The 24,612-nt window shown below is 39.7% G+C and overlaps 1 protein-coding gene across 2 annotated transcripts in view; it reads left to right on the top strand.

The window, feature by feature from the left end:
* CTPS2 (CTP synthase 2) overlaps nt 1-24,612 on the top strand; it is a 76,372-nt gene that overhangs the window by 6,625 nt on the left and 45,135 nt on the right. For both annotated transcript variants that reach the window (XM_014960286.1, XM_014960285.1), the window contains exons 4-13: nt 129-229; nt 1,833-1,949; nt 3,784-3,867; nt 7,141-7,221; nt 9,369-9,520; nt 9,777-9,909; nt 18,145-18,233; nt 19,026-19,120; nt 19,948-20,010; nt 20,643-20,686. In XM_014960286.1, the coding sequence (XP_014815772.1) occupies nt 129-229; nt 1,833-1,949; nt 3,784-3,867; nt 7,141-7,221; nt 9,369-9,520; nt 9,777-9,909; nt 18,145-18,233; nt 19,026-19,120; nt 19,948-20,010; nt 20,643-20,686 (959 nt within the window). The remainder of the gene's footprint in view (nt 1-128; nt 230-1,832; nt 1,950-3,783; nt 3,868-7,140; nt 7,222-9,368; nt 9,521-9,776; nt 9,910-18,144; nt 18,234-19,025; nt 19,121-19,947; nt 20,011-20,642; nt 20,687-24,612) is intronic.

The raw sequence follows: 24,612 nt of genomic DNA, 5'->3' as shown, positions 1-24,612 counted from the left end.
GGAGGAATAGAAAAAGGAGCTAATAGTTTCCTTTTGACTTTCTGCTCATTTTCTCCCTATTGCATGCAAAAACTTGTGTGGGGGCCTAATGTTAAGATACACTTGCCTTCTTTGGCTTTGTCTTGTAGTTGTTCCGCACATCACCGATGCGGTTCAGGAATGGGTAATGAATCAGGCAAAAGTTCCGGTGGATGATGACAGAAGAGAGCCACAAATTTGTGTGATTGAGGCAAGTATGGAACCTTTTTAGGATATATATCCGCAGTGAATACAAAGAACCAGCTTGCTTCCTCTTTGCTACTTCCCGTGAAAAGGTCAGACTGAAATTTCATGGAGAGCAGCACTGCAAAGACATGTTTTATATTCTTTGATTTGTTCTGAGAGCCTGTAACATTCTAGCTTTCCATATAGCTTCAAATGTCCATCTTGTTGCTCGTGGTCATGTTTAAAGGAATATATTTAAACACTGTATAAGCTAGTTTCCCAGTTTCTGGTGTTATTTTTAAGATCTTTGGAGGCAACTTTGTTAATCGCTTAATCTACTGATGTTCTGCACAATGGAAGTAATGAGTTTTACCCACCCTTAGCAGGGCATTGAGACAACTGAAGGAAAGGCAGTCAGTAATTGCTATTGTTATTATTACAGAGGGAAATACAGAAAAAAACTATACCTGAGAATTTGACAGAAGAAGATGGCATAGATTTAATGCCAGAAGTGACCACTGTAATCAATAGTGTGATAAACCTCGTGACCCAGGTCACAAAATTGCTGTGTATTTTTTGCACAGAAGTATCTCCCTTGATTAAAATATACTTACTGGGATAGCTCTAGATCTTTTTTATGTGCACAGTGAGAGTCAAACATTTATTTTGAAACAAATGTAAAAACAGTAAATACAGAAGTTGCAGAAGAACATTAATAAGTGATGGACTTATCAGTTCTTTAACTTCAAACTTAATTTTCTCTTTCCTCCATGTAAGGGTTTGTTTTGCTCTAGCTACAGCCAGGTAAAAATATTTTTCTTCAGGACTTCAGTGATAATTGTAATGTTTTGCTGTGGCAAAATCCTGAAGGAGACAGGGTGAATATGGGTGTCACATATCAATGTAGTTATCTGAAGTTTTTTCTGGTAATGGGTGAACACAAATATGCAATTCTGTCAAAAGCCACTTGGTGGCATAGAAAGATCATTGTGAAATACAACTAGTCCATAAAACTTACATACAAACACTGGTTTGTTCAGTACTACAGCTCTTTGTGTCTTTGAAAGACATCTAATTTCTGTCATTATAAATAAGCTTTATCATGGACTTAAGCTTGGGTTTTGGTTTGGCAATAAATATTTAAAGTCTTTTATAATGTGAAATATTATTTCATGTTGTCCATATGGCATTTATTGATGTTGGAAAGCTATGATAATATTGCTAAATGTCTTTATCTTGTTGGCCACAACTGTTGATTAATCTGACAGGCAGGAAAATAAAGTTTTTGTGTACAAAAACCTTCACATCAGCTTAATTATTGATTGCTTTTTCACCACTTTAAAGGCAGTGTGAAAGCATGTATTATTTAGTAGATTATGTATTCAGTAGTTTATGTATCTGGTATAAAGTGAATATAACAAAACTAGAAAATTGTTTCATATGTGCCACAGGAAATAAAATGCACAGGATGGATGAGGGTTCTCTGCAGAGCATGCCTGCAAATTTCAGTTGTTAGAGCATTTTTAAGATAAAAATTTCAGAAAACTTGTTGATTAAGTAAGAGGTAGATATTTTTTCTTTTGTTTATGCTTTCTGCCTCTCTGACATATCCAAGTTTTGTTTTTCAGCTGGGTGGAACCATTGGAGATATCGAAGGAATGCCATTTGTTGAAGCATTTAGACAGTTTCAGTTCAAAGCAAAGAGAGAGAACTTCTGTAATATCCATGTTAGTCTAGTACCACAGGTAAGTTATTAAAATTAATAAAATAGATTTTACTCTGTATTGGTGCTTTATACTTACATTAACCCTTTTGTGCTGGAGGGTTTTAGAGACAGAGATATGAAACCCAGCCACACCGGTGTAAATAAAGGCCGTGATGATTACTTTATTGATGTGAGAATCAGTTTTAGTATTCTAAGTCACAAAAGAAAAAAACCCCATATCAGCACCAAGTTATCTAGAAGGCTAAATAGAGTTGTGCTTGGCACTGGAGGGTGCTGGTACATTATGAACCCAGTAAGAAAGGCACTCAAGACTGTAAGGTATGGTTTAAAATTCTGTTTAATAGAGCTAACACTGTAAGGAGAGAACGGTATAAAGGACCTTAGGTCCCTCCAGGTAGTGGGAGCCTCAGGTGGGCACGGAATGGCCCTGGCAAGTGGCAAGCTGGGCAGGCCACATCCATAGAAGAGTCTCCCCTTTCATCCCCTTCAGATGATTATATTACAAGGAAACAACTGTGTCGTTTTTTACTGTCAAACAGAAAGAATGTTGTCAGGAGAACTTCAGCTGCAGGTGCCAAGTGGGAGCTCCCCGTACGCTCCTATCTTACAAGGAGCTGGGTGGGTTTGTCTTGTGGCCAAGGGATATGTGCACCAGAGGCCTGGGCTTCCACTGTGGTTCCTCTGTGGAACCCACAGAGGGTTCACCTCCTTGACGTGCAGTGGTCTTCCAGTCAATACCAAGTTTTTCTATAGGGCTAAAAGTATTTTTCCATTCCAGGCCACATCCATAGAAGAGTCTCCCCTTTCATCCCCTTCGGCCTGGGCTTCCACTGTGGTTCCTCTGTGGAACCCACAGAGGGTTCACCTCCTTGACGTGCAATGGTCTTCCAGTCAATACCAAGTTTTTGTATAGGGCTAAAAGTTTTTTTCCATTCTGGGCCACATCCATAGAAGAGTCTCCCCTTTCAGTCATTTCAGCTAATAGATGATTATATTACAAGGAAACAACTGTGTCGTTTTTTACTGTCAAACAGAAAGAATGTTGTCAGGAGAACTTCAGCTGCAGGTGCCAAGTGGGAGCTCCCCGCAGGTTCCTCTCTTACAAGGAGCTGGGTGGGTTTGTCTTGTGGCCAAGGGATATGTGCACCAGAGGACTGGGCTTCCACTGTGGTTCCTCTATGGAACCCACAGAGGGTTCACCTCCTTGACGTGCAGTGGTCTTCCAGTCAATACCAAGTTTTTCTATAGGGCTAAAAGTATTTTTCCATTCCAGACTGGGTTTGACTTCACAAGTAGGTTTTCTTATTATTTTATAAGGCAGGTATTCATTGGGGAGATTTTGGTAAGCAAGGGTGGTAATGATGATATGATTGCACCTTGTATATATAAAAAGAGAATTATTAACCATTGCAGCTATGGATGAGAGGATTGATCAGCAATCAGTGGGATTGATTCTGTGTATTTGAGAACAGAATTATTCATTACAGCTGATTATTTCCAAGGACAGTCACTGAAGGCTTTGTGCTATGTTGAACGTTCTCCTTTTGTGAGGAAAATCCAATTTTTGGAATATTATTCTTCTCCCGCCTGAGTCAATTATATTGAAACTTTTCTTCTGTAAGAAAAAAACAAAATAAACCTGACCTGAGTTAGGGCCATGTGGTTTCTTCACAGAATTTCTTACATAAGTAATAACAGTGGTGCCATTTCTGTTTCTGGCGTATTGTGTCTCTGTTTGGATATGCTTATTTCCTGCAATATGATTACTTGCAACGAATTCTCTCTTTTAACCTGTAACTGCTCTGTTTGTAGATGTTAATTGCAATTTGAGCTTTCAAAATATGTCTTTCCAGCCTAATGCCACTGGCGAACAGAAGACAAAACCGACACAGAACAGTGTTCGAGCACTGAGGGGTCTAGGCTTGTCTCCAGATTTGGTGAGTCAATAAATGCAGATTTCTATTTATAGGTCATCTGCTAGTCTCCTTGCGTAACCTGTGTTCAAAGTATAAGCCTTAGTCTCCCATGAGAGTTAAGAATTTTAGAAGAGGTAACATATATGCTGTATTGCTTCACTAAAGCCACAAGAAATCAAGTTACTCAAATTTACTCTAAGTTAACTTAATTCAACTAACTTCTTGCAATATCTTGGCAGTGAGCTATGTTCTTCTAAAGGGATCTTTGCGGAAAGTCATTCTGCACTGCTAAAAATAATCTAAAGTCTCAGTTCGCTTTGTGGGAAGACCTAGAATGCTTCTGGCTTCTAACATTCTCTCAGAAATTTCATGCATGATTAAGAAGAAGCAATCCTGCCTTTGAAGTATAGCTTTTAAAAGTATTCCTGTTTGGAAATATATAAAACACGTGGGTGAATCTTCAAAGTAAGGTTCCTCCATTTCTTTCATGTGTTGGACTTGTACTGCGTAGTATAGCGAACCCAAAGCCAACAAGTTGCACCTCGTGCCAATTGGCAAATGATGACAAGTGCTCAACTCCTTCCATTCTCTCTCTCCTCAGTGCTCTGATAATGACCATGTGCTTATTATGTGGATGTAGTGTTTACCTCCCTGGGAGCAGAGAGGAGAAATAAGTAGATTGCAGCTACCTGTCTGCCATTGGAGATGTTAACCTGCTTGGTCAAGTGTTGATAGCAGTGAAGCCAGGCCAGCACGGCTTCAAATGCCAGTACAACTCCAGTTCAAATTTATGCTTCATATCTTCCTGAGCTGTAACTGGTGCAGCTGAAAACACACTCTGTTCCTAGGTCTGCTTCAGGAACAGAAAAGGACATTTTTGCTCTTTCACATGAGGCTGCTTGTTAAGTGAAAGAATATTTTCCATAGCTGATTCTGGGAGTTGTTGAGCACTTTCCATTCCCATAAAGTCTACTGGGAGAAAAAGCTTCCTAACCCTTTTCAGAAATGAAAGAGGAATGAGAATAGTCATGGCTTCTGTACAATATTTATATCCTCAAAAGGGAAAAATTATTCTTAAAAGGACAGTCACACAACTAAATTATGTGATATGCTTCTTTCTAATTGTTTTTTGAATTCTTGCATTTTACATTTATCAAAAAGCATGTTTTTCAACTACAAAATGAATGGCTTTTTAAAAAGGATATGTGAAGGATGTGTTAGATTGCTTCAAATTCTTGTGACCTGGTAACTGTAATCAGCTTGCGGAGGCAAAGACTTTTATTAATGCAATGCTGCTCTACATTCCAAGCTTCAGGGCCTAAATTTCAAAATCCCTCTAGAGGTGCTAATTGCATATTTAAAGTTGCACGTGATTTTTGAAGGCCTTTAAGATAATTGCCGGTGCCTGATTTCTTCCCCTCCCCTCCGTTCCCCCCAGATTAATTTTTAAAAGCCTGTTAAGCATGTGTGTGTGGAGTGAAAGGAAAACAGACTAATCTAGTCACTTTCTCACATCTTGTGTTTTTGCCTGGGGCAGTTCTGGCACTGCCAGAAGCACAGTACTCTTTCTGTCTGTCTTTCCCCCAAACTGCTGCTGTTGACCACTAAAGCATAGAGAGACGAGCAAAGCCTCTCGGGCGCTGCTGTAAAGTTGCTTGGGCACTGCTTCAAGAAAATCTTTGCATGGTTGCTGTCTTGGGCAGGGGCCCAAGGCCAAGACAAAACATGGGGAAGCTCCTAGAAGAGCCGTCAGGAGGGCTTCCTTCTTAAGAGTTTAGACCAGGCTGCCTGGTCTATACTGGGCTGGACCTGTCCTTAATACCCGGTGCCTCGCTGTCTGGTCCCTGGCTTCCCCGAGGTGTCGTGCTGGGCCAGTCTCAGCTGTGTGGGGACAGGATCTATTCTCCATGGGGTGTTCTAAGCACTTAATGAATACACTATATCTGCAGATTTAATGGCCTCTCTTACAGCATTTTGAAATCTGATTATACGCTTGTCAGTGCTGCCCTATTCAACTGAATTGTTCCTCATCTCCTTTCTATTCTGTTTCTTTGAGATGCATCTCTGCCACTGTTACTGTAGTTTTGTATTTTCATGCTGATTCTGACGTTTTTGATTTCTGTGCCTCCATTGACTTCTAAATTTGTCTTGGCAAGATGGATGGTAGATTTCTGAGTGGATTTAATCATATGCTTATGCTGTCAAGGTGTATGAGTTATGTCTTCAAACAGTACCCAGTTTTTAAGTATAAGTTGTGCTTAATTGAATAGAATGCACAAATCGTTTCATAATTCTTTTTAGATAATTAGAATATGCACTATTTTTCCCTTATACTCAGTATTGTTTTTCTGTTTCTCGGATTTCTTGCAAGGATACGGGAATTTAATAAATCTTCATCAATATCAATGTAGCTAAACTGCATTCTAGCAAGGTGATCAAAGATTAGCTACAAGTTTCTGAACAAAAAAAGGTCTTAATGTGTAAAGTAGTTGCATTTCCTAGAAAGACAGGGAAAAGAATTCATTAATCTTTTAACAGGATCATCCTACTTTATGTTATTCTTTTGGGATTCAAAATAACTTAAGGTAGTAGACTGAGTAATCAATAGGCACATTGACAGAGCAGTTCTGCATTTTGAAATAGTTGCCTGAAGTTACATAAAGCCAAAAAATCCCTTCCAACAAACACCAAATTACAGGCTTATTTGCTTTATTGGTAAAAATTATAAATATTTTGTAAAATTACTGAGTTTTGCATGTATCAGCAAAATAATAGCAGAATAATTGCACCAAGAAAAAACCCACAAAATTATGAAGTAGTTTTCTCATCTTCAGCCTCCTCCTTTTTATCATGATGTGCAAATTAAGAATTATGAAAAGGTGCTGAAGTACTGAAATAGTACAAAACATGCATATAAGCTAAGTATTATTGCTCTAAACTTAACTGATAAAATCACAATATTTCTTTTGTTTCATCATATTATTTGTACTCACAGAGCTGCTAGACTTTAGGTAAAGAATATTGCAATGGTAGCTACAAGAAAAGGAGAACATGAGGAAGCAGTGTTACAAAGAATGTCAAAGAAAGATTAATAAGAGTGGGTCAGTATGGGCAGGTGACTGATTTCCTTCTGCCTTGCTAGCAGATATTTGTGAGCTATGATATATTGTAAACACCAAAAGAGGGGAAGAGAAAAAAAAGGCACATTTGTTTGTGCTTTCTCCATGAACAGTACTGAGGTTCTTCTATTGGTTTGCCTTGTAAATATTTAAGATTTTTCCTCTGTTATGACAGATTGTCTGCAGAAGTGCAAAACCTATAGAAATGGCAGTGAAGGAAAAGATTTCCATGTTTTGCCATGTGGAGCCTGAGCAGGTCGGTAGTTTAATATTTTATTCGTCATTATTTAAACATGTGGGAAAGCATACAAATATCTCTGTGCTTTTCTGTTTTCAACTTCAGACTGTTTCATTAATATGTAATTGTTTTTACAATTTTTCTCTTGCTGTGATGTACGCTGTAACACTTTAAAAATATTGGGAGCTTATGTGTAAAATTTTATGTCAAATGGTCATTAACATTAATAAACGGAATAGATTTTGAGTGCATGGTTAATTGCTATATATCATAGAATTGTCTAGGTTGGAAGGGACCTTTAAGATCATCTAGTCCAACAATCAACTAAACTCTGATAAAAAACCATCACTAAACCATCTCACTAAGCACTATGTCAACCCGTCTTTTAAATACCTCCAGGGATGGTGCATCAACCACTTCCTTGGGCAGCCCATTCCCATGCTTAATAACCCTTTCAGTGTAAAAGTTGTTCCTGATATCCAGCCTGAACCTCCCCTGGCGCAACTTGAGGCCATTTCCTCTTGTCCTATTGCCTATGACTTGGAAGAAGAGACCGACCCCCACCTCTCTACACCCTCCTTTCAGGTAGTTGTAGAGAGTGATAAGGTCTCCTCTCAGCCTTCTCTTCTCCAGGCTGAACAACCCCAGCTCCCTCAGCCTCTCCTCATTAGACTTCATCTCCAGACCCCTCACCAGCTTCATTGCCTTTCTCTGGACCCACTCCAGCACCTCAGTGTCTTTTTTTGTGGTAAGGGGCCCAAAACTGGATTCCAGTTTCAATCTATGGTTGGTTATTGTCCATAAATCATCTCAGGTGGTTATAATAATCTGTGAACAAAGCTTGGTTATAGATAGGGGTTTTGCTTATGTCCATAGATCATCACAGCCACATGAACACTCTGACGGTGGTAGTATGCAATAGGCTATTCATGCCTTTTAACATGCTTAGAACATCTACTGTGTAGTTATATGTCCTTTTATAATTCACATTTGACTTTTGGCATTAGTTTCTATGATTAATTGATCTTCAAATACTAATTTTGATAAATCAAATGCTCTTTAATATTTTTGAAAGTGAGAGCATTTTACTCTTCAATATAATGGAAGATATTAAAGGGGTAATAGATGCAGTAGTTACGCTGTTTTTCAGATATGTATCAGTGTTGCCCTCCCTCTCTGCAGTGTGAATGAAAAAGTTTTTTATAGTAAGATTTCTGATGAGGATATAGAGGGCAGTGTGGCTGTTAACTTCTCCCCCTTACTTCCATGGAAGACAACAACCTTGAGCTAGCTTCTGGAAGAGCCTTCAGAAATGCCTTTGTGTTTCGTCTCCAGCTAGAGAGAGACAACTGGATGTTCAATCAAATGAAGATGGGGTGTGCTTTTTCTGGCAGTATCAGGCCATGTGTAAGCGTGTACAGGCTCAGATTCCAACTGCAGTTATTAAGCCAGTCTTAACTGGATCAAGAATCCCATGTGTGACTGTTGAGTGGGTACTGTTGAGAGCCACGGGGCGGCATGCATGTGTACATACTTATGTGATGAACACTCAAGGATGACTAAGCAAGTGTCCTTTACTTCTCATGCATATCAGGGAAGAGAACACTTGTGCTCAGGATTGTGAACTCTGCAGTCTTGTGTAAGCCAAGTGGCAGCAGTTTGGATGTGGATTATAAATGTGTTCTTAACTAAATGGTCCTTGAATGGACAATGCTTATTAATTATTGCATAAGCTAACTCACTAAGAAAACTCCTTTATCACAACCTAATTGGGTCTGTTTTGTTAGTTTTCATTTGTGTTCTTTCTTTCCGGGTTGATATTCTTCAAGTTTGTTTGAGACAGGGAGAAAGAAGCATTAGTAAACATGACTGCTTGTGGGGCCAGATGTTTATATTAAATCTGATGCGTTGGTAGGCTTGACAAGTTATTTTTGTATGATGGTGTGATGTAGAAGTGAAGCATGTTTTTACCTTTTTTATACCTACTTTTTCATTGTAGATTTAGTGGAACATTAAATGTGGGCTTTGCTGCCCTGCTCATTCAAAAGGAAAGTATTTAAAAATTAGAATACATGTAGTGTATGTAGTATAGAAAAAAAATAGGATGTATGTTTCCTATGAAAAATATTTAGGTAAGCCTTTCATGTTATGCTTTTTTTTGCTAGGTGATATTTATCCATGATGTTTCTTCCACTTATCGAGTACCAATTCTGTTGGAGGAGCAAGGCATCATTAAGTATTTTAAACAGAGGTTGGATCTTCCTATTGATGATCAGCCAAGTGATCTTCTAATGAGATGGAAGAAAATGGCTGACAGGTATTCTAACTCCTACTGCTTTTTCTAGAAGTGTTTTAATTCAAGTTAGGTTTTTAGCTGCTGTGAAGTCACCAAATTGGACTGGGTTCAGTAGCATGCTGCTGATCAACACCTGTGAATGGTCTGGGTTTAAAAACATTGTCAGTTTTGATATTTTAGAACGTGTTTTGTGAAGTTAAAGAAAAAACCAACAGTGCTAAAATGTTTTCTTTGTGAAAATTGGTGTAATAACCAAAAAACTTTTTTTTTTTATCAGGTACGATAGGTTGCTGAAGGTGTGTTCCATAGCTCTCGTTGGCAAGTATACAAAACTAAGTGATTGCTATGCATCTGTCTTCAAGGCTCTGGAACACTCTGCGCTGGCAATTAATCACAAACTGGATTTAATGGTGAGGACACTTCTGGATTCTGCTTTCAGGAATATTTTGAGTATACTCTACTAGTACCCATCATGTGAGGCTGTTTTAATTTGTGTGGGAATGAGAAAACGAATCATGCAGATAAATACAGACTGGCATCTCATTTCTTTTCAGTAGTGTTTACAGGTTTATTTATTTTATTTGGAACTAAACTTACCTGAAAGGAATCCTGCAATTACGGAAAACAGGATCTGATAAAAAAGCAGACTTCCCTGCAAATTTATATTTACTATCAAAGGTTGGTTTCACTTGTTCTCATGAGACTGCTTATCATGTTAATGAGATAAGCTTGAAGACAGGAGAAAATAGGTAAGTTGGAAAGCAGTTCGGTTTCTTTTTAAAATTCAGTGCCAGAAGCCGTTGCTCTTCCTTTCAGTTAATATTCTGAGACCCATCCAATTTCTTTTCGGCACGATTCTAATGATATCAGACTTTAGCCATGAACTTAGTTTCTCCAAGATAGTATTTCCTTGGATAAAGGGCTATTTAGGGATCTAACTTGTCTCATTTTAATGAGAATAGAAAGTTGAGCTACATGGGGAAAAACTGTTAACCAGCTTTCTCACTGGTGGAACTACCAGTTTCTAGAGGTGAAAAGCGTGGGGCAGAGAAACAGTGTGGAAGTATGTATTATTACCACTTAATGGATACAGAGGACATTTTAGCAACTTGCAGTAGCAAGAAAGTAATAAATGGTTGCAAAGTGTCAGCAACAACACACTGCTTTAGAGTGATTCATTAAATGATATAAAATAAATTGATCAAAGTGGGCAGTTGCAGGCTGTACCGCACTCAGTAGGTTTTGATCTCTGCCAATCTCTGATCGAAGCAAGTGCGTGTGTTTATGCACTTTGGTAACTGCTGAAAATTGCTGAACCCTGTGACCTTTGTTGATTATTCCCTTTCATGATATAAAACCCAGAAGATAGCAGAGTAAAAATTTCAGTGTGTCAAAAGCTATGGATAGGTTGCTAAGATAATGCTTGTGCAATGAAACCAGGCTGTTTCCACTCAGCTCTAGAAAGTTTGTCACTGGAACTAACCACTTCTTGACAAGGAAGGTCATTAATATCCAGGATGACTTAACCAGGTTGCTAAAGGCAGCAGGCCAAAGATGTGGCCGCAGTCATCTACCCCAGGAGGAAGCAATGGGAGCACCTAGAACAACCAGGATTCTTTAATGAAGCACAGAGTAATGAATACATGGGAGTCCTATTTACAGAGTGTGGTGGGTTGACCCTGTCTGGATGCCAGGTGACCACCAAGCCACTCTGTCACTCCCCCTTCTCCTCAGCTGAACAGGGGAGAGAAAATACTACAAAAGACTCTTGGGTTGAAATAAGGACAGGGAAAGATCACTTGCCAATTACTGTCACAGGCAAAATAAACTTGCCTTGGGGAAATTAATTTATTGCCAATCATTTCAGAGTACACTAATGAGAGATAAAACCAAATCTTAAAAACACCTCCCACCCCTCCCTTCTTCCCAGGCTAAACTTCACTCTCAATTTCCTCTGCCTCCTACCTCCCAGCAGCACAGGGGGACAGGGAATGGGGGTTGCAGTCAGTTCATCACAAATTGTTTCTGCTACTCCTTCCTCCTCAGGGGGAGGAGGACTCACACTCTTCTCCTGCTCCAGCATAGTATCCCTCACATGGGAGAGAGTACTCCGTGAACTTCTCCACCGTGGGTCTCCTCATGGCCTGCAGTTTGTCATGAACTGCTCCAGGGTGGGTCCCTTTCACAGGGAACAGACCTTCAGGAACAAACTGCTCCAGCGTGGGTCCCCTGCAGGGTCACAGGTCCTGCCAGCAAAGTTGCCCCCTTGCCATGGGGTCACAGCCTCCTCGGGTGCGTCCACCTGCTCTGGTGTGGGGTCCTCTATGGGATGCAGGTAAATATCTGCCCTACCATAGACCTCCATGGGCTGCCTGAGGACAGCCTGCCTCACCGTGGTCTTCACCATCGGCTGTAGGGAATCTCTGCTCTGGGCCTGAAGCTCCTCCTCCCCCTCCTTTTTCAATGACCTTGGTGTCTGCAGAGTTGTTTCTCTCACATATTCTAACTCCTCTCTCCCAGCTACTGTTCTGCAACAGGCTTTTTTTCCCCCCCTTCTTAAATACATTATCACACAGGTGATACCACTATCGCTGATGGGCTCAGCCTTGGCCAGCAGCAGGTCCATCTTGGAGTCAGCTGGCATTGGCTCTGTCAGAAATGGAGGAAGCTTCTAGCAGCTTCTCACAGAAGCCACCCCTGTAGCCTCCCCTGCTACCAAACGCTTGCCATGCAAACTGGATACATTCCGCCCCTCACCTCTGTGAATCACATATTTAAGTAGTATCATTAAAATTCACATTCGCTACACAATCCTTGCAATATTCATTCACATCAACAAAAGTAATTCCCTGCACTGCCATCAAAGCAATATCATCACAACACTGAAAGAAAGTGGACAATTTACATACAATGCACCCCTCGTCCCTCCACTGCAATTAAAACAGAAATTCCCTACAATCATTCTTGAGTCTGGATAAAGGCACTGTAATAAAGCAAAAGCAAAGGCCCATGTGCAGAAGTGAAGGAAAATGAAAGATTTATTCTCTGCTTCCCATCAGCAGCTGATTTTCAGCCACTTCCTGGGAAGCAGGGCTTCAGTACATGTAGTGGTTGCTCTGGAATACAAACGTGGTAATAATGAATGTCCCCCCTCCTTTTCTCAGCTTTTGTTGCTGAGTAGATGTCATATGGTATGGAATATCCATTTGGTCAGTTTCGGTCAGCTGTCCTGGCTATGTCCCCTTCCAAGGTTTTGCCCACCCTCAGTCAACTGGGTATGAGTTTCTGGTAACATACTTCTGTTGTAGAACACTGGTTACCAGGAATTTATCACCTCAGGTGTTTTCTTTTCAGTGACTTGGTGGAGAAGGTGACTAGCCCTGTACCAACATAACACAATCATGTTTTCTACCCTCCCATCGCTGCTTGGTTCTGATGGTCTATTAATCAGATGGTGAAGCAGTTGCAGCAGCTTGTGGTGATGTAGCACGTACTTTTCACCATGGCTGGCGCTGCTGTGGGCTTTGAAATCACCCTGTTGTTTTCTCACAGCATCATTCTGCCCCTCGTCAAGCACATCAATCAGCTGCAAATCCTTCATCTTTTGCTTCTCATTGTTGATTTCATCCCAGAACCTTTTCAAGTAGGGGAGGCATGCAGAGATGCACAAACAAAAGCAAATCTGAACTATTTTTTTCTGTAGGGGTTCTTTACTAAGAGAAGTGGGTTGATTTAGTGTCTGGGGAGGGGGAAGAGGCACTTCCTATCATGAGAAAAGGAAAAAGCTCAGAAGCTGATCTTATCGTCCTTCTACTCTTGTCCTCTGTGAGGTATGCCAAATGATGAATAGTATAGAAACAAAGATCTGGTTGCTACCTATCATGTAAAGCAGCTAGGGAACAACTTAAGAAAACACTTCACGTTTAATATTAAACTTCATATTAAACTTCACGTTTAATAAGAGGAAATATATTTCTACATACTAAGTAACTTATATATAGTGTTCACTGCTAAAAAGTATCTCTGAAATTACAAAGACTTAGCAGAATTCAAGTAAACTGTATGTGTTTAGGTGCCTAAGATGCCAATTGGTAGGTATCAGGGAAAATATAAAAAAAAAAAAACCACCCCAAACCAACCATCAGAAACTCATCTTAGGGAAGAAATAGTGTATGTTTTTAAGGCTTAAGCTCTCTCCTTTCCCTTGAAAGGAAAGGGCCTTGAGGAGGTATCATGGAGGGAAAAAAAAAGAAAATAAATCTATTTGTAGGAAACAGATAAGATTTCTTCCACGATAAGTTTTCTTCCATGATATACATACACATACAGTTGCAAAGTACCCAGACCAATTGGACATACGCAAGTCCATGAGACCAGACAAATGCATCCTGAGGGAGCTGAGGTGTCATTGTGAAGCCAGTGTTCCATCAGCTTGAAAGGTCGTGGCAACTGGGGAAGTTCTTTATGACTAGAAAAGGGCAAATGTCACACCAATCTTCAAAAAAGGCAAAAAGGGGGATCTAGGGAAATGGCAGGTAGTTACCCTCACCTCATTCCCTGGGAAGATTATGTGGCAAATACTCCACAAAGTTGTTTCTGTGTGCACAAAAACCAAGAAAGTGGGAACAGCCAGAGTTAGTCCCTGGAGATTTTCATATCTTGACTGGAAGTGGCCCTGAGCAACCTGCTCTAATTTGACCTGCTTTGAGCAGGTGGTTGGGCTAGAGACCTCCCAAAGCCCTTTCCAACCTACATGATTCAGTCACTCTAAATACTCTTTTATACTGTCAGCTATGCAGTGAGAAATTTTTATTATATGTAAAATAACTTTGCTTTTAGCAACAAAGTGAAAGGCGCCAAGTCTGCAAATGCGTGGTTAGCTTTGTGTGCAGCTAGTCTTCAGTTCAGTGGAGCTTTTGCATTAACAAGCATGTAAATTGATGATTACTGGAGCTCCAGCACAGCGCTGAAATGTTAACAGACAAGGGCTCCTAGTGTATTTACCTGCATGTGCTAACCTCCTTTTCAGTGTTTTTGTCCAAGGGCTCTCCATATAATCCTGTGTTCTCAAGGAGCTGCTTAATATTGCATGTGGCACCCAGCTCATAACCTACAATCCCTATATCTGAATGATGAAATGTTGATGCTGCTTGAGGTGATAAATATGCTGGCTCAATATGTTTGGCAAGGAAACCACAATTAACTTCAGCTGTAATTAGTTTCTCTTTCCAACCTCCCAGCATGATAAAGTGTCCTTTTAGTTTATCCGATAGCATCCTACTAGTATAGAATAACAACATTCATAAGAAGTTATTTTTCTGTTCTATGTTGATGACTTCTGGAGCATGGAAAAAGTAGAAAATGTTTGCTAGAACACAGTCCTATCTGTAAAACTTTTAGCAATCATCTTGTTGGTTTCACTCCTCTGCACACAGAGGAATTCTGTCATTTCAGATGATTTTGTTTTTATGGGGGATGGACTCTACAGCAGCATGTTATTAATTACGTTATCCTGAGAAAAAGACTGACAAAACCAAGAATCAAACTCTCGTGTTTTGTGTCCCAAGTGCAGTATATAGCAGCCTCACTCATTTGCTCTAGAGGTACCTCAGGAGCTGTACTTGTTAATGGCAGTAGAGATTCTAATGCAGTATGGCAAAGGATGTCAATCAACAAGAAAGGGGTTTTTTTTTCAAGTATATTGGAGGCAAAAGAAAAACTAGAGAAAATGTGGGCCCACTGTTGAATGAGACGAGTCCTGTGGAGACAAGGGGATGCAGAGAAGGTGGAATTGCTGAATGCCTTCTTTGCTTCAGTCTTTACTGCTCAGGCCAGCCCTCAGGAGTCCCAGACTTCAGAGGTAACAGAGAAATTCTGGACAAAGGAAGACTTCCCCTTGGTTGAGGAAGATCAAGTTAGAGAACAGTTAAGTAAACTGGATATCCGCAAGTCTGTGGGTCCCGATGGGATGCACCCACAAGTGCTGAGGGAGGTGGCAGAAGTCATTGCTGGGCTGCTTTCCATCATCTTTGAAAGGTTCTGGAGACCAGGCCGGATGCTGGAGGACTGGAGGAAAGCCAATGTTATCTGAGTCTTCAGAAAGGGCAAGAAGGAGAACCTGGGAAGCTACAGGCTGGTCAGACCCTGGAAAGACAATGTAACAGCTCGTTTTGGGTGCCATCTCAGAGCATATGGAGGAAAAGAAAGCTATCAGAAGTAGTCAACATGGATTCACCAAGGGGAAATCATGTCTGACTAACCTGATAGCATTCTACAGTACTTGTTAATGGCAGTAGAGATTCTAATGCAGTATGGCAAAGGATGTCAATCAACAAGAAAGGGGTTTTTTTTTCAAGTATATTGGAGGCAAAAGAAAAACTAGAGAAAATGTGGGCCCACTGTTGAATGAGACGAGTCCTGTGGAGACAAGGGGATGCAGAGAAGGTGGAATTGCTGAATGCCTTCTTTGCTTCAGTCTTTACTGCTCAGGCCAGCCCTCAGGAGTCCCAGACTTCAGAGGTAACAGAGAAATTCTGGACAAAGGAAGACTTCCCCTTGGTTGAGGAAGATCAAGTTAGAGAACAGTTAAGTAAACTGGATATCCGCAAGTCTGTGGGTCCCGATGGGATGCACCCACAAGTGCTGAGGGAGGTGGCAGAAGTCATTGCTGGGCTGCTTTCCATCATCTTTGAAAGGTTCTGGAGACCAGGCCGGATGCTGGAGGACTGGAGGAAAGCCAATGTTATCTGAGTCTTCAGAAAGGGCAAGAAGGAGAACCTGGGAAGCTACAGGCTGGTCAGACCCTGGAAAGACAATGTAACAGCTCGTTTTGGGTGCCATCTCAGAGCATATGGAGGAAAAGAAAGCTATCAGAAGTAGTCAACATGGATTCACCAAGGGGAAATCATGTCTGACTAACCTGATAGCATTCTACAATGGCATGACTGGATGGAGAGATGAGGGGAGTGTGGTGGATGTTGTCTACCTTGATTTCAGCAAGGGTTTTGACACAGTCTCCCACAACATCCTCATAGGTAAGCTTTGGAAGTACAGGTTAGATGAATGGACAGTGAGGTGGATTGAAAACTGACTGAAAGACAGAGCTCAGAGTGTCGTGATTAGTGGCACAGAATCTATTTGGAGGTCCTTAACAAGTAGTGTTCCCCAGGGGTCAGTATTGGGTCCATTCCTCTTCAATATATTCATCAATGACCTGGATGAAGGGATGGAGTGTACCCTCAGCAAGTTTGCTGGTGATACAAAACACCAGAAGGCTGTGCTGCCATACTGTGAGACCTGGACAGGCTGGAGTGTTGGGCAGAGAGGAACCTGATGAAATTCAACAAGGGCAAGTGTAGGGTGCTGCACCTGGGGAGAAATAACCCCCTGCACCAGTACAGGTTGGGGGCTGACCTGCTGGAAGGCAGCTCTAAGGAAAAGACCTAGGAGTCCTGGTGGACAACAGGATGACCATGAGCCAGCAATGTGCCCTTGTGGCCAAGAAGGCCCATGGCATCCTGCAGTGCACCAAAAAGAGCGTGGCCAGCAGGTTGAGGGAGGTCATTGTCCCCCTCTACTTTGCCCTGGTGAGGCCACATCTGGAGTACTGTGTCCAGTTCTGGGCTCCCCAGTTCAAGAAGGACAGGGAACTCCTGGAGAGGGTACAGCAAAGGGCTACAGAGGTGATTAGGGGACTAGAACCTCTCTCTTACAAGGAAAAGCTGAGGGACTTGGATCTTTTTAGCCTGGAGAAGAGAAAACTGAGGGGGGTCTGATCAACGCTTATAAATACTTCAAGGGTGGGTGTCAAGAGGAAGAGGCCAGTCTTTTGTCAGTGTTGCCCAGTGACAGAACAAGAGGTAATGGGCGCAAACTTGAACATAATAAGTTCCATCTAAACATGAGGAACTTCTTTACTTTGAGGGTGGCAGAGCACTGGAACAGGCTGCTCAGAGAGGTGGTGGAATCTTTGTCTCTGGAGACATTCAAAACCTTCCTGGACATGTTCCTGTGCAACCTGCTCTTGGTGGACCTGCTTTGGCAGGGAGGTTGGACTAGATGATCTCCAGAGGCCCCTTCCAAGCCCCTATCACCTATCATTCTGTGATTCTGTTATTTCTAGTAGGACGTACATAATGAGTCTGCCTCCCTCTCTACAGCCGATGGTTTCACGTCAGTCCCCAGGAATGCCTTTCTCACAGGCTAGACAAGGCAGGTTTATCCAGTCCGTGATAAGATTAGATAAGCTGTGGCACACAAAAGCTAGGAAAGTGAACAGACTGGCCACATCTCATTTGGATGAGATAAGGGTAAGGTCAGCACCAGCCCTTGACTGCTGCTCAGATTTCCATAGGAAGAAAACCTGGGTACAGAGCTATGGAGATTCTACCAAGTCTCCTTACCTGGAGGGTAGCAAAATGAGACTGGAGGCAGACAGAGCTTGGAAGCTACGTGCAAAGGGAGGTGCATGGATTACTGCAACTAGGCCAAATTCTGCATCTTCAGTGAAGTTTTTATGGGTTTATTGGGAAATTAACTTGAAACTCTAATAGGTTTGTCCTAATGCTATTAAAAGTTTGTTATATAGTGTATGCTGCTCTTTTCTGTGGAAGAAATGACTATTTTATTGCATATTTTTTTATCAGTATATAGATTCAACAGAACTTGAACATTCTACAGAAGTGGAGAACTCAGTGAAATATCACCAGGCGTGGCAGAAACTGTGCAAAGCAGAGTAAGTGGCGTTGGGTATTCTATATCCCAAATGCAGCCTGGGGTATTTATTTCATGTGATGAAAAATACTTCAGTAAGTAATTTCTCAGTGCATCCAAACTTTTGTTACATACGTATAGGGGTAGATGTGCATGGTTGGTGACAAGCCTCAGACATAGCAAATTACAGTATCAACCTAAATCCTCAAACTATGCTTTAATCTCTTTAGACAAGTTGCAGTTGGTTGTTTGGGATTTTTTGCCTTTTTTGCCATTTTTTTTTTTGATAGCTAGACTTTCCTTACAACGCAGGTCAGTTGTCAAAGATTTTTCTTTGTAAGCGTGCATCATAGTGAAAGGTAGTTAGATAAAAGCTTAATAAATGCTGGTGACTCAGAAAACGTCTCTGTTAAGAATAATTGACGGTATTTCAATTTGTATTTGTAAAGATATGTTGTTTATTGACAAAATGCATTCATTCCTTCAGTATTACTTACTAGACATGAAGTTTTTGTGTTAAGATCCTAGAGTAGTGAATATGTAGCTAGTTTTTTTATGCAATATGTATTTAAGCAGTAGGAATTTCTGTGAAGCACGAGGTTGGTCAGATGACAATTGGGGTGGGTAGATGAGACAAATCTCCAAATTTAGAGTTAAATTCTGTGTATTCTGCGTGGTCATACAAAATATGCCTTTTGTACATTGTGCTTGCTTTGTTATAACCTAAAATGTCTTTCTTCAATTTGTATGGACTTCCTTTACTGGCTTGATTCTACATGTTGGTTACTTTATGTATGGCTGTCATTCATTACAGTGGCATTCTGGTCCCAGGAGGCTTCGGAATTAGGGGAACAGAAGGCAAACTCCAAGCTATCTCTTGGGCAAGGACAAAGAAAAAACCTTTTCTTGGTAAGATCATTAGACTCAGAAATTATTGTGGTTTGGAGGTGTACAGCAAGCTAATTGATTCAATTTAAAAAAAAACGACAAGTGCACACTAGGGAAGGATCTTGTCTTAGGGGAGTATGTGTGCTGTGAATATTTGCCTTGTAAGTAATGCCCAGAGTCATAGTCATGTACTACATCTGCTATATAAGGAAGGAAGAAAAAGACCATCTCTATTCCAAAGGTTTTATTTGCTGTATTCACATTTTATGTGGAGAGTCTTTGCTTCACATTGTAGTTAAACCAGCATCATTACAGATATTAATCAGTGTGCAGAGAACATAGGTGTCTTTGGACACACTTACTATATTAAAGAATTTTTGTTGATTTACTGGTATATTTTATTATGGCAAAGTCTAAAGATGCCATCTGGCCTATCAGTTAAGTGCTGTTTGTGTAAGTGCCTCTGAAGCTTTGGTTCCTACTCCACATTTCTTACAATTTTATAAGTGACTATTGTGACTAGTTGCCAAAGCAAAATTTTAATCTGGATACATGCAGGCTCTCAGCTTCTGTTTGTCTTTTTTTTTTTTATTTATTGGTACAATAGATGGGAGGAAAAAAAGGGCTTAAAAGCACATAATTGTGCCACATGTAGTTACATTGTGCCAAGTTTTGAAGAGTGAGTTTTACGTTGAGTAGCCTTTTTTGCTTTACATTTTGGGTAAGTCTGTGTATGTACACTGGGTACCAAGATTTCTGAGCAGTCAAGTTTAAGACAGAACAGCAAGTACTTTGTCAGTCCTACTCTTTGTCCTGTTAAATTCTGGAGGTTTTGTTTTCTGTTCTAGGAGTTTGCCTGGGAATGCAATTAGCAGTTGTGGAATTTGCAAGAAACTGTTTGAATTGGAAAGGTGAGCTCAGTATGCTAGTGTGAGTATGATTGCTTAGAAGAAATTTTATTCTCTATGTGAAATATGTATCTATTATTAGAACTGTTGTATAGATCCTATGATCATTAGGTACTTAGCTGATGCAACATGATCGTTTTCAGCTAAGCACCCTGTGCTTCCTTTATGTACAAGGCATTAGGAATTCTTATTATGCAGATTGCTTGAAACTTGCTTCTTGATCTAAGGAGGGTAGGAGAAAGCATGCTTACAGTTCACCTCTCTAGTCTCTTCCTGGAGTGTGCACGTGGTGAGGAGTAAAAAGTGAGAAGCGGTTTTCTCACTTGCTTTCATTAGTTGTAGTAGCCAAACCGTAGCCATTGCAGTAGCAGTCTGAAGAGATTTAGCTCACCAATTAATTTCTACCACTAAGAGCGGAAAGGAAAAGGTTTTTGGAGGTAGGAAAGGGAATGTGTGTGACTGAGGTCATATGCTTCCTGTGGTTGCTTCAAAAATGGAGCAGTATGTGTTTCAATATACAAGATGGTAGCTTAAATGCAGACAAGCCCTAAAATGCCTCAGAACTGCTATGATGAGTCTATAGTGCAGGTAGAACAATGGAAATGTACTGTGTTTGTTTTGAACTCCTGTTTCAGATGCAAATTCTACAGAATTTGACCCAGACACAAAAAACCCCGTTGTAAGTACTGATTTTTTTCTGCATATGTTTTGTGAGCATAAATCTTTTTGTTAAAAAGGGAGAGTAAAGGTCTATATATATTTTTACATGCTAGAAGAGATGTCTGCTGTCCCTATTGATGTTGTTTAAAAACGTGTTTTCTTTTCATAGTCCCTTGCCTTCTGTGATTTGCCTTAGCTTTATTTTTGTAATTTTTCTAATAGTTTCCTTTGCTGTAGACTGATTCTAGGAGTAGACAAAAATGATTAGGTTGGCTTTACTAGAGAATAAAATATAAAGGGAAGCTAGAAAGTGTAGCACAAAGCTATTATAAAAATACAAATTTATATAACAAGATAAGGATTATAGGGAAAGCTGTTGAAAAATTCTTGGTTTTCTTTTATATAAATAGTATAAATAACTATTACACCCATGCTTTCCTATGCATCTCACAGTCCTCCTTTAGAGAAAAATTTCAATTCTGTAGATGTGACAGGGTTCTCTGTATCATATGCCAATGGTAGAACTGTGGAATGGTAGAATCATCTCCGTGGCCCTCCGCTGGACTCGCTCCAACAGGTCCATGTCCTTCTTATGTTGAGGGCCCCGGGGCTGGATGCAGTATTCCAGGTGGGGTCACACCAGAGTGGAGCAGAGGGGCAGAATTACCTCCCTCGACCATTATTCTAAGTTCAGAATAGCTGGCGCCAGTGCAGAGCTCCACACTTAACTGGTCAGGAACATGGATGTTTGTCTGCTGCAGCCCTACCAGCAGTTTCTTCTATTACAGAAATTGGAGTGTGTATTAGTACAATACATCTAGGACAAAATTTTATTCCACAAGTAATGAACTGAGTGATTTGCAGTTTGCATTCAAGGGCAAGTAAGATATATATATTAAAGAGAAAATTATGTGGACGTAAAATTAAGAAAATAATGCAGTTAATGTTACGTGTCACAGGAGATTAATACAGTGTTTACAATTGAAGCAGTGTGCTTACAGTACATATAATGGATATTCCTTTGTTCTGAGCTACATTAAGTTTCTGAAATTGGTTATTACCAGTCATATTTCAGCATCTTAATCTGATCTTTGACATCTCAATTCTGGGTGAGAAACAGATGTAAATCATTCCAAGGGGAAAATTTGCACTATCAATAATTATAACTGCTAAATAATCTGTCTTAGCAGAGGCCATCTTGTGCTAAAAACTGTTTAGATATTCTATATAATAACAAATCAATAAAAATGATAGGAAGAGAAGCAGATTGGTGAAGCTTGTGAACTACCTGATGTAGACGTTTCATTGTCCAAGAAAGTTAATTGGAAACACCATATCAGCACTGATAATATCTTGTGATGCCACTGTGAGGTTCAACTGAGCACTAACTTAGGACCAAAGTGTACTTTTCTTTTGGTTCCTGCTCCTTTGGAAACTGAAAAGGGAGAAGAAAGGCACTGGTGAGGCAGTAGTTCTATTTCTTTTTATTTTTAAGAAAAAGGAAAAAAGACAGAAGTTCAAAAATGTAGTTTGGCAGAGGAGCTCAGGGGCAACCATAAACTATGCAGCCGCTTACATCCCTTCTTAATTTGCTACACATTTGAATATGCAGAACTGTACTCACCTAAGTTGATAGTTTCATCTAAAGTGCATACAAAATATCTTGGTCTCCTTTGCTTTCCTGTTGTCTGCATCTATGGAAATGTGAACCTTTTTTTATTGGAAATAAAACCTGAGCTTGTTAAGTAATCATCACTCAGAATTAGGCTTCCAAAGGAAAAACAGGTCTCTGAAATAATGAGAAATGATGTTACTGGCAACTGTCTCTCAGTTAAAATAGCACTAGTTGTTGCACTATTGAAGAGCGTTGTCTGCATTAGTAAAAAGTTTGACAGTTGTAAAAGGCTTTTATATGATGAGGCAATGGTGGCTTGTTCTGTTTTGAACAAAAACGAATGCACAAGCAAATGCAGGGAGTTGGCTGCAATGCTGAATATCTGTTTCATTTTATCATTTCACCTATTTCTGCTGACTGTCATTGCAACAATGTTGCTGAACCTGGGTTCTGCAAAAGCACACAGGAGTAATTTTACATAGGAGAGAAACCCTGGATAACCCTGTATTGCTTGTTTGCTGGAATATCGATATCAATTATATTGGCATGTAAATGACTGCAAGTATTGTAAAGATATCAAATACCTTGGAAAAAATAGTAGTCTCTTCATACCAAAAATGGAAGTTAATGACTTAATGATGTGAAACAACCAAAGTTGTGTTTTGAAAATACTGTAGGGGAAGAAAATATTCCTAAAGCTGAATATCTCTGTGTTGAAAACTTAAAGAAAATGAGACCTAGAATGTGAAAATATTAATAAGCTGTGATTTATAAGCTGCGTTTGAGAGATTTGAAGTTGCTATTAGATATTTTCATTTAGGCTTAAATTAAAAATGTGTACTCTGAATCAAAAAAAAAAAAAAAGACCTCTGGTATGGCAGTTACCTGTATTCACCAGACCATACCATTTACACTATCAAAATACCACCTTAAGGTTTTGGCTTCAATGCTTCTTTAGCATAGGTTTGACTTCAGTATGGAAAGTGTGGGAGGTACATGAACACTGATCGCAGCCAATCTTACGTTGATTATTTGCAGGTCACATTTCCGTTATGTTTTCTTAGGCTTTCTGCTTGACTTTCTAGCCTTTTGGATAATAATGATAGGTAAATTGTTATTGTTCTTTGCAGGAAGATAGCTGTTCGGAAAAGTAATGCATTTGCTTGAGTAGTGCTTAGTATGAGCTTTCTGTTGCGAATGATAGTTTTAAAATGAGCTCCTTTAAAGGGAAACTGTATCGTCTGTGAACTGCTAATGAACTGGATTTATTGGATGGCAAAAGAGTTATTTGTTTTGTTCCATTTCCCTAGTCTTCCTCTACTATTAAACTTAGATTTTTTTTTATTTGGATGAGCCTTTTAATTATGTTCTCTCTCAACTTTATTACAACTATATCTAATACTGTTCTAGAAAAAACCACATCTCTTTCCAGAAACAATTTTTTTTTAAAATTTAAAAAAGCTTCTTTTAATTGTGACCATTGTTCTTTATGATCTATTGCATCTTGTGTAGGATCATGAAACTTTAGATATTGCACTGGGTAAAAATAGGTGCATTTTCTATGAATTCAAAAAATTGTGCAGAAATAGATTTTGCCAGTAGGTGACACTCTTATAACATGTTTATTTCTTTATGTCCACTTTTCCTATTCAGTAGGATGTCAGTAACCTGATTGAATTAAAAAAATTCCAAGGTTGTCTAAGAAGTGAAAAGGAACGTATGTCCCACTTATGCAAAAGCATCTCTTAAAATTCTGTGGTTTTACTGATGTGTGTAAAATAGCTAACGTAGCTTAGTAAGCAAATATGTGTGGAGTCTATTTAGTTTTGAAATCAAAGCATATTGAAAATTTACAATATTTTTTTTCCTAAACCAGAAAAAAGTAATAAATATTATGATTTTCTTTTCTTCCAACAAGCATAATATCTTTTAACAACTGAAGGGTTTGTGTAAAAAAATGGCCCAGGAGTCTGTTAGAACATTCATATCATGTTTAAATGTCATCATTTTTGAGGCTGCAATTAATGCATCACTGGTGTGGAGTTTTTTATTCCTCATTTAATGGAGGGGAAATTCGGGGATGGGAACCACTGTACTGTGGGATCTTGGATGCACTTGATAGGCTTTAAGTTGAGTCTTTAAGTAACTCTGAGATCTAACTGATTTGCCAGGATAATGGATGATGTTGGTGTTAAAATTTAGTCCAAAATTCCAGAATTCTCTAGTAGGACTAATATCTAATCCACTGAATCAATTTTTTTTTTCACAATTTCCATTTTCCTCATTTCTCTCCTTTTTCACTAATTTCCTCTTAAAGTAAATAGTAATGC

This window comes from Calidris pugnax, unplaced genomic scaffold (assembly GCF_001431845.1).
Source record: "Calidris pugnax isolate Ruff unplaced genomic scaffold, ASM143184v1 scaffold188, whole genome shotgun sequence".
Classification (NCBI taxonomy): Eukaryota; Metazoa; Chordata; class Aves; order Charadriiformes; family Scolopacidae; genus Calidris; species Calidris pugnax.
This window is presented reverse-complemented; position numbering and strand designations above follow the sequence as displayed.